Source organism: Opisthorchis viverrini, assembly GCF_000715545.1.
Source record: "Opisthorchis viverrini unplaced genomic scaffold opera_v5_303, whole genome shotgun sequence".
Lineage (NCBI taxonomy): Eukaryota > Metazoa > Platyhelminthes > Trematoda > Opisthorchiida > Opisthorchiidae > Opisthorchis > Opisthorchis viverrini.
The window spans coordinates 419,338-429,422 of NW_008751963.1; the positions used below are offsets into that span (position 1 = coordinate 419,338).

At 46.5% G+C, this 10,085-nt stretch overlaps 2 protein-coding genes across 2 annotated transcripts in view; both read right to left on the minus strand.

The window, feature by feature from the left end:
• T265_09804 (hypothetical protein) overlaps nt 1–3,080 on the minus strand; it is a gene marked incomplete at both ends in the record, with an annotated part of 16,770 nt that extends 13,690 nt beyond the window's left edge. The window contains 2 exons of the mRNA XM_009175981.1: nt 977–1,305; nt 2,538–3,080. Coding sequence (XP_009174245.1) covers nt 977–1,305; nt 2,538–2,942 — 734 coding nt within the window. The remainder of the gene's footprint in view (nt 1–976; nt 1,306–2,537) is intronic.
• A 3,694-nt stretch (nt 3,081–6,774) lies between these two features.
• Nucleotides 6,775–10,085, minus strand: part of T265_14960 (hypothetical protein) — a gene marked incomplete at both ends in the record, with an annotated part of 47,892 nt that continues 44,581 nt past the window's right edge. Inside the window, one exon of the mRNA XM_009175991.1 lies at nt 6,775–7,641. Coding sequence (XP_009174255.1) covers nt 6,775–7,641 — 867 coding nt within the window. The remainder of the gene's footprint in view (nt 7,642–10,085) is intronic.

Consider the following 10,085-nt stretch of genomic DNA (forward strand, 5'->3'; position numbering starts at 1 on the left):
ATATATATATATATATATATATATATATCCTTTTCAATAAGCTTCAGCTGGCCGTTCTTTAGGGTAAGAAGGCCAAGTGGTCTCCCGGGGTAATTCATACTGATACCGTTGGTAGCCACAAGTCAACCAAGGAATGAAGGAGCTCAGAACCCGTCTCAGCAGTTGTTCCTCGGCCCTACAGAAACCTTGAGTTCTAGACGTAGTTGTAGCGTACGCAATAAGAATACATACTATACTTTGCTGACCAAGTGTCCTGATCACCACATGTTGTGATGTTCTAGAGTGAACGATGTTTCGATTGACTGGCTGAAAGCTAAAGGTTTTAAACACCAGGGTCAGCGGGAATCGATAGTCACAAGCCATCTGACGAATGAGGTCACCAACAGGGTGAATCTAGAGGTTGCGCGTTGATACTGGACTGAAAAGAAAAAAACTGACGACCAAAGGGCCGAGGTGAACTGCAACCCTCTAGCCATCTGGGGTGATTGTCACTTCTCACGTTCACAGGCGGGAAGCCAAATGAAAATATCTTAATTGAATTTTAGTGGTGGATTGGTCTGAGGGAGATAGTTGTCTAACTTTGAGGCCATATAAATTATATCTTGGCCTCAACTGCGCGAAAAAATCGTTCAGCTTTGGCTTAACTGCAATGCCAACAGAGAAAAGCACGAGGGCTGGGATACTGCCCAAGCCTAAACAGGGGAAGTCGGGTTGGAACCACGGACCTTTCGGTCGGTAAATTCGCGTTTTAACCACTTGAGCCATTTCGCCCCTCGGTGAGCATCGACATGAAAGCGCTGGAAGTTGACCGAACCTGAAAACTGATACCAGCGACAGCAAGGCTCATGGTGTCAACGGTCAGAGGCTGGCTGTAATCGAAGGACACAAAAGTGCAATAATCCTAGCCAAGAACCTAACAATGATGATCCGCAACCACTGGATACTAAAAAAAACACCAGATTCAGTTGGGACTAACCTGCAAATCGGACAGTTTAGTCGTGGCCAAAGGACCTCTCGACGAAGAAATGCCTCCATATCGAACGCTTCGACGTGTTCACAGCCCATGATACGTCCTGGCACATTCATTCGAGTTCGAAATACGGGACAGACCAGGTTTAGTTCGGCCACCACGGGAGTGGGACGGGCAGGTGAAGGAAGACTCCCGGAGGATTCACTGCGGGACCCAACCCGGCCCTCTAGGATGTCGCAAAGCGCGTTCACCCCAGCCGGTCGCCGTCGCTTTAATCCGTCCAAGAGAACATTCAGTGCGGGCATGTGAGCCATGAATGCCGCAAAGCGATGTGTCTTAATTGGATGCGGAAATAAAGGGAATAACATAAATAGCATGGAAATGTGTGGCCGATGATTCCTCAGACAAGAAAACAGCATAAGAGGGATGTCAGAAACACAACAGGTAAAGGCAGGGCTTAGGACTCAAAATGTGGTTCCTCTCGAGCCGTTTTAAAGGCCTTCAGCTTGAGCTGGTGAGGTGAGTGCGATTCAGTACATTTCCCTTGCACATGTTCCCACCCAAAAGATGGGGCGGAAAAAAACTAAATCAGTCATCCAATCGAGACTGACTAAACTAGTTGCCGCAAAAACGTATGTAGGCAATTTACCAGAGGTGTGAGCATGAAGTCGCATGAGCATTCCCACAGATTTGGAAATACATGCGCGGTCAGTTACAGGATTTGTCCCCTCAGCCTTGCACAACACCTGTACTTTTAAACTGGACGCACACCAAAGTAAGTCCATCGTGCCCTTCAATCGATCGTCTGGACTCAGGTTATTGTGCCAATTAAGGTCATGTCACAGCCTTATGCAATGTAAAGCAACATGCACCCCATATGGTCTATAAACTTTTGATACGACGGTGCCTCTGTCGCATAGTAGGCGTTACCAAGTTGCAGGGAGTACGCAACGAAGTAGTGTGTAAGCGGGAACTTAGTAACGAATCAGAATCTTGAAACTAACATCTTAAACTTACCTATAAGAGGTGGGTAAGCACGTACTACGTGCGGCAATCCCCCGTCTACCCGAGAAAGCGTTGTTTTCTGTCTTAAGCTATTGTTAGAGAAGGGTTAGCGGAGAACATGCCATGGCGCGGCAATGTGAACCGAATACTGAATACTGTGGGACCTTCGCGTTTTCCTAAGCAGGCTTGCAGGGCATGGCACATAACCGGTGTGCATACTGTTATCTTCTAGCTGGACTGCTTAACCAAAGTTCGCCTATCGTTGTGCGTGAGGATTATGTCCAGCGAGGTTCACAAAGGATGCTGGGTAAATCCCACTGACGACCCCTTACTTTGACATGACATCCAGATTTGCTTATCTTGATCTTGATCTTCAAATCTATTTCTGCTCCTTCTTTCTAAACACCTAAGACTTCTAGGAAGTAGGTCTTTACCTTCCATTTTCATCTAATTCTTTACTAGGGCTTTCTTCCGCCCAAAGTTATCTGTTTCATCCAGTTCGAAAACACACCCAGTTCGCCTGTTTCTGTCAGTGTTACGCTAAGATAAAATTGGGACTTACTTCCAAGAGACCGGCCATTGTATGCCTCTTGTTCATCGTGGCTGCCTGGCTCGGATCTTCTCCGAGACCCAGTATGGCAATCTCCAACTGATTTCTACCGGGTCTACATAACTGCTTCACGCAAGCCACTTTGTGTGCCGATTGTCCACCACCAACAGAACTTCGATCCAATCGCAGAAGATATTCGTTGAAGCGTATCTGCACCGCATCCGAAGGCCAATGGCATACTTGAAGTGGTTCAGATAGTAGGTGACTGCACACGACGATGTCCAGGTCACTACGTCCAACAATTGTGTTCAAGTGGTTCGCGGTCAAGTCGAATTCGAAACGACAAACATGGATACCTCCGGGAAGAAATTGATGCATCACATCGGCCAATGAAATTTGAGTAGGTCCCCAAACCATACCGTTGGTGATTGGACAAACCAACCGATCTGTTTCTGAACGCAAATGCAGCAGACGATAAAATTAGTGGTCCAGAGGATCTCACAGCCTCGGGTGAGTGTTCACAAAGGCAGTTGGATACCACAAATTTCAGTAAAGTTATTGGAATTGCATTAATCGGCTGTTAAACCAGATGAGGTTGTTAAACTCGGGAAAACGCATGGTCAGTTTGCCCGACAGAACCAGGCTTTAGCCATCTGAGTGGTGTTTTAAAAAATTAACATTTTCTTTGGCAATGTTGGTTAAATAAATCGGATTTGACTGCATTAGGTGGTAAGAACAAGAAAAATTAATGTGCAAATCGACTTCAAAGACCGGTACGATCTCCCAAACGATGTCGGCAGAACGACGAAGGAATATTGCACATTCAAAACAGGTCAAAAACTGCGTGCAAGTTGACCGCATCTAAAATTCATGCGTCAGCAACGTTCTCGAAAGTTAAATCTCTTTTGGGTGTGGCATCTGCAAGTGACGTGAAGCGGACATTGAGATGCGATTGGTTGTTGGACTAATCCAAACTCGCTTCGATACTGGACGGATTCCACCAGCACGAGTCAAGTGTACTGTCCGTTGCAGTGCAGTCATACGGTTGGGGTGTAGGATTCCTCCCAACAGTGATATCTTATTCTGTTGAGGGTGACTGATGTCACTAACCTTCAGCCTGGCTTTGAACCAAAGAACCGCTTGAAATTTTGTGACCTTCCCCAATCATTTTTCCTTCTAAATTTAGTTTGATTTAACAGGACGGCTGGCAGTGTTCGGGTGGTTCCCCTAGGAAAGCGATCATCGTCGAACATTTGTAATGGCATCATTACTTCCGTAGCGGAGTGTGCCACAAAGTAATCACAGTGTGCGAAGGCTAACAGATAATCTTCGCGATAAAGTTGGGTCGGTTTAGGCAATAGGATGTTTGTGACGAAGTACAGCCACCCATTTAAGTGTGTGCGGGAGGAACATTTAAACCAGGCTAACTCGGTCTTCCGCGCAGCCAATGGGAAAATAATAAATATCTGACAACATTGGTCCACCTGCATCCACGATAAGAAAACGACCGAGTTTTGACCACACACGAATAGGAAGCGGACCAAAAAATAGTTTACGATTTGATAAAGTCACTTGGCTTCTATTGAGGTCTCAAGGGCACGACAAACGAAATGGACACGCAATGAATTAGATACACAAAGAATTCGAGAAATGAACTTCTATGCTAGTGAAAGTAACACAGAGCCCCGTGCTCTGAGTCAAAAGTTTGATGGCGGTTGACATCGATGGAAGTGCACCAGAGGGGTTCCGTTGCCGCAAAGCCATGATGAAGGAGGCCCCAATAAAGAGTGGTATGGCTAGGTTGAAGGCTTACAAAAAAAAACACTCAGCTGTAGCAGCCTTCCGGGGCTTAGCTGCCATACCACCCGAAGGTTGCACAAGGGCTGGGATACTGCCAGGTTGCGCAAGCCTAGACAGGGGAAGTCGGGAGACAGAGGTCGGGTTCGAACCACGGACCTTCCACGGTCAGTAAATTCGCGCTCTAACCACTTGGACCGTCTCGGTCCCGCTGAAGGCTTACATCAGAAAGCGAATCTGGCTAGCCTATCAATATAGCCGACACGCGATTCGATGTGTCCCCAAGGGACCAAAGATTGTCCAGTGGGAATTAAAAAACCAAGAAGGGCAAATATGATAGGATAGACACTGGACTTTATCAACCTCGTGTACGACTTTCACAAACATATGTCAGAGCAGGTGAAGAAATAAAAAATGCTGACTTTGATGGCGTCACCAACTACAGGAGGTGAATAGAAATTGCCTGAGTGTTCGCAAAAAAAGCATCACAAACTCTTAGCACCACTTGTCATTCCCTTAAAAAAGTTAGTGTGAAAGCGCTTAACCAAAAGAAATATATCCCGTATTCCCACCCAGTTCTTCCACTTTTCAAAGGATTTCCCCCCAAATAGAGAATGTCTACTTTGCGGAACACTAGCTTTTAAATCACAGAAGAGGCTGCGTGAGAGACTGATTGCGTTTTGGTGTATATTCCGGTTATTTTACGTGGACTATTGGTGGTGTGAATCGAAATGCCCGGGATTCGCACCTACAGGTCGCGGTAGTTTCAGATAGTCAAAGCAAACACGAAAGTCATATTGCAGTAGTTTCAGATAGTCAAAGCAAACACGAAGGGGATGGAACGTTATCATCATTAGATGTTAACCTAGAACAATATGAGAGTCTAGCTGGTGAATTCTTCTACTTAGTTTTGGTACGAGTAAACAAATATCCGTTTTGGATGATACAGACGATTGGAACATGTGCACTCGGATAACAGGGAAAAAGTGATGGGAGAATCCTAATCGGCTGTGAATCCGTGCGCCATTTCAAGATGTTTGCCCGAAACTCAGGAATCACCTATCTGGATAAGGCATAGCTGACAGCATCTCCCTGAGTTCAACCAGTATTCGTGGATGTCCTCGGCTGATATCTAACTCGCCTCCTTCTTAGCTTCAAAACAGAGGTACATTTATTTCTCCAATAATAGCAGTAATAATAATTTAGTAACAACACTTTCGGTGCCCGATGGCCATGCCACCTGAAGGAGGGAAGAGTTGTCCGAGCATAGACAGGAGCATTCGAGATACCGAAGTTGCATTCGGATCACGGGCATTCTGGTCAGTAGGTCACTGGTCCATTACGAGCCCACTTATTTCTCTACCGAACTGTGTCTCAGAGCTACGAACGACAACAACCAACTCAACATTTTACGAAGCGAATCTTATTCGCCGTTGTAGTGTTTGTTTGACTTTCCCGCCTCCATAAGCCTATCAAGGAGTGGAATGCGAAGTTCTATCACCTGAGACAAATATGGAAAACAGAATTGAATACCACCCAACCAGCGAACGTCCAATGAGTCCAAATTCTCACGGATAAGAACAAGAACAAAATGGGACTGGCACTGGAAAGCGTGACCTTCAACGCCTCGTTCAACTGCTCCAGATGACGGCTCGCCGGTTAGCAAGTCAAAGGCGTAGAGGTCAGCAAAGAGAATTTTGTGCTTCCTTCATTCTTTTGAAAATAAAAGCCTCTTGAAAGTATCATAAACGAGAGATTCAGTTGGGTTCCTGGTGAGTCTCCCGTCAAAACCGAATCAGTGTGCAAATGAGTATATTCTGCAAAAAGCTTCTTTGTTATAGCGTTATTGAAATCTGGACCGAATCCACTAGAGATATTGTGAGATGAGCAAAAAACGATTTTAAAAAATCCGTCACCGGAAAAGCAATGGAGAGCCTATTCCTGGTAGACACGGCACAGTTTGTCCTGTGCTCCAAACTCATGGTGTAAATTGTTCGATTGCCGGTGCATTTAATAGGTGAAGAAACAGTTGGTTCAAAGTAATCGTAAAGGTGAGATTGGTCAACGACCTCGAGGATACCACAATGCTTCCTCGCAGAAACGAAACAACTCGTACATAGGCAAATGGCGGCGGATTCAATTGACAGGTGATGGAATTTTTTTTACGTCAACCCTATAGAATGCTCAAAATATCCAACAATCGTACAACAGTACTTTTTCTGGCATTCAACTGCCCTCCTTCTCTAAAGAAACTATCTCTCAGAAAAATGCACTGCTAGTCGGGCTGGTCTTGCTGAACTTCAAGCGAATAGCCACTTGACCACGAATTGGAACACATGACTGACGCGGAACAGAGTATAGGGTCTGTGGCGAAACAGAACGCGACTGCTGAACAGCATGGGAGGATGATGTCATACAGTGAGCACACGAGTTATGGTAATGAAGACATACCTCCCGGTAAACTGACGGAAGGAACCACACCAGGTGCGGTTGCATTAGGACCGGGGCTCGAGTAAGGCGGTGCGGAGAGCTTGTCCGTGGAAATCGGTTCAGACCCGTGTTGCTGACCTGTGAAGCCTCTACCGGCTGAGTTGTTCGGTGGATGTGTGGGCATACGGTTGGAAGCTGCTGGTAACTGCTGGGGTCCCGATGCTGACTGTGACTGAAAATGCAGCGAGGATGAGATGCGGGTGGTTGGTGGGTAGTTGGTTAGTTGTGACTGCATTTGCTGTTGTGCAGCTGCAGTAGTACAAGCGGAGGTCGCGAGATTAGCAGTCTGAGAAGGATGGTTCGGTTGATTTGAGAAATACAGTGGACCAGTGGGAGGAGTCGAACCAGGATTGGCTGGAGCAGCATAGTGTTGCTGTTGCTGCACGGGAACACCCTGACCTGCAGGGTATTGACGAGGAGAAGCAGTTGAGCGAATAGTAGAATCAACCGGACCCGAGGACAATGGGGCGTGAGGCATTCCGGCAAACATAGAATTCACCGGAGGCCCTGAACTGGGTCGCATCACCACGCCACCGGATGGAGAGGAGAAGGAAGCGGGAGAGATGCATCCGGTACGACCGTCGGCACCGATTGGTAACGACAGTGGTGGAGAGGTCATACCTGAAGGGAAATTCGCCGTCATGCTTGCAGGACACATGTTCCAGGTGGAAAGTTTCTGTCGCAAAGGTTGCTGTTGTGTTGGCATGCGAATATTCATTGCAAAAGGATCCGAATTGGGTCCAGGTAATGGAGGTCTGGAGATAGCTGAAGCTGTGGCGGCATTGGCCTTCTTCGCACTCGCCTTGCTGCGTCCGGCTCCCGGTGCGGTCTGACAATAGCAAACCGACAATAATAATTAATAATAGTAAAATAACAGTCGCGTCAGTAATGATACACAGTAAGGCAGCGAAGGTAGAGTGTGGATGAGAACCGCTTACGGGTGATGGCGTTCGTACAAGTTCACCCGCGCCAATGCACGCATAAGAAGCCAAACAATATGAGTTAACCAACTGAGGGCATGAAAAAATGCGGCAACTACCACTCAAATAAACATACAAGCACACATGTACCTGTGAAATTCAAAGCACCATGTCTAGCTTCGATTGCGAGACCGACAGTTGCCCTCAATTCCAGACCGAACAACACTTGAGTAAGTGGATACAATCAACGAAAATCCAAATGAAATCTACCATTTCTTCAACTGATTCCCTCTACGGACACTTAGAGATCGGTCAACCAATGATACTGTGTCAGAACGCAAAACGGGGATATGGGTCATTCGCTGTGACGTCTACAAGTATCAAAAGAGGGGTAGCAGAGAAAAAATGCGTCGGCATTAGAAAGCGTGAATGTGCTGCAAAAAGACCGCCTCAGGTTTCAGTTGCTACAATACTGGAGATATCGCGATACATGTATAGTCGACAGCCCACGACCGGTTTCGCCCTTCTTGGGGCACGGTCCCAGAGTTTCCGTCAACCTTATGTTCTACTTGAAACCAAATTGCACGAAATTAGCGAAATACACCCATTTTCAAACAAATTTGGTTTTGCGACAGACTCGCCCGGTTTCAAGTGGGATGTAAGGTTGACAGAACCTCGTGGACTTCGCCTACCTGATGAGCCCAAAGAAGGGCAAAACCGATCGTGGGCTGCCGAAGGATTTTCAGCAAGCTTATGAGTAGTGTACTGAGGTTATATAACGAGTGAAGTACTTCTTCACAGTTATCAGTGCTCTTCATGACTGTTGTACTCACTAGCGAACTGCAGATTCGAAGTAAGTCTATGGAAGCATACAATAATGTCACGGAACAATAAAAAAAAACTGGGATCCAATTCAACCGTGTTTGACACGATACGGAAAGAGGCAATCGGTGGAATCTATGGATGTTGCGCTTTGTCCACGTGGACGGACGAGGATGGATGCTATGGTCAGAGATTGAGTCATTTTTCCGAGGACGTGCGGGAATGAAGCAGTTTGCACTCTCCCGATAAGGCCAACGTTTAGAATTCATCATTCATCGTGAAAAACTGTGGAATGTCGCGGAAGTCTGTGGAAACGTTGGTTTTTTCGTAATTCGTGATTTTCTACCAAGTGTACGTTAGATCACATAGGGGGGAACTCGCACAGAATTCTCTTATTCACCCCGACAAGATTCGATGCATGTTTCAAAATCCCTCGGTGGCCTGAAGGACACCTCTCATCTAGGACCTCGTTTCCATCTCACCTTGCAAAGCACCCTAATATCCCTCTTAAAAGAAGCGATATGACAACTTTAGACGGATGCTCACCAGAAGCTGTCATAGTTTCGAGTAATCTCAACGTTATTTTTCCACTGTCTCAGTTTGCAGCCAAACTCTCTTCAGAGAACATTTAAACAAGACTACGGTGAGTAACAAAAGCGCCTAAGATCTGCTTTGAACTGAGAGATGATTTCCTTATATCCTGACCAGCTTAGCATTCGAGACGAACGAATAGTCTAAGACGAGTGACTAACATGATGAGTAAGGCTCATATCACACAGCCGAATAATTATCGCCGGAAAGAAGGTGTGATGTTATCCACCGAAAGTCTGTAGTTGTGATCGTTTAGTTCGGTGCCTAGCTGCCGTGCCAACGGAAGGTAAGACGAGGGCTGGGATACTGGCAGATTGCCCAAGCCTGAGGTTGGGTTCGAACCACGGAATTTACGGTCCATAAGCTGGCGCCTTAAACACTGAACTATCTCGAGTTGTAATTCGGGAGAACCAAGAATCGAATAGCCCCATGACTGGGAGTGCCCAAAGGCCAAGCTTGAAACGGAGCGGCCGGAAAGATGGATTGGTAGATGAAGCATTGTGGCACAAGAATGTGGGCTATTACGTCAAAAGATGGGTCATCATCATCATCATCAACGACAGCATGACATCAGTGCTCAACACCAATGATTCACTGCCGTACACCCATGACTATTTGAAAGCCTTATTGTAAAGAAAAGAATAAAGGTGGATGGGGGAGGGACTTAGTGCTAGCTTAACACAATCATTCCGAGGTGCCTACACCTCCAGACATTCACTCAGGCAATCTGGACAGAAACTGACAACAAGAACGCCACTGACATCGGTTGGCAGCAATATCTTGCAGTGTCTCCAACCAGACACAGTGAGGATCACGCGGTCTTCATCCTGGAAGGCGAGTAGCACCGCCATCACTCAAGCGTTTCGTGATCTCTTTCATACTCCTCTGCCAAGTCAAGGGTTGGCCACCTCTCTGTTTACGCCACTCTGAACTGGGCATG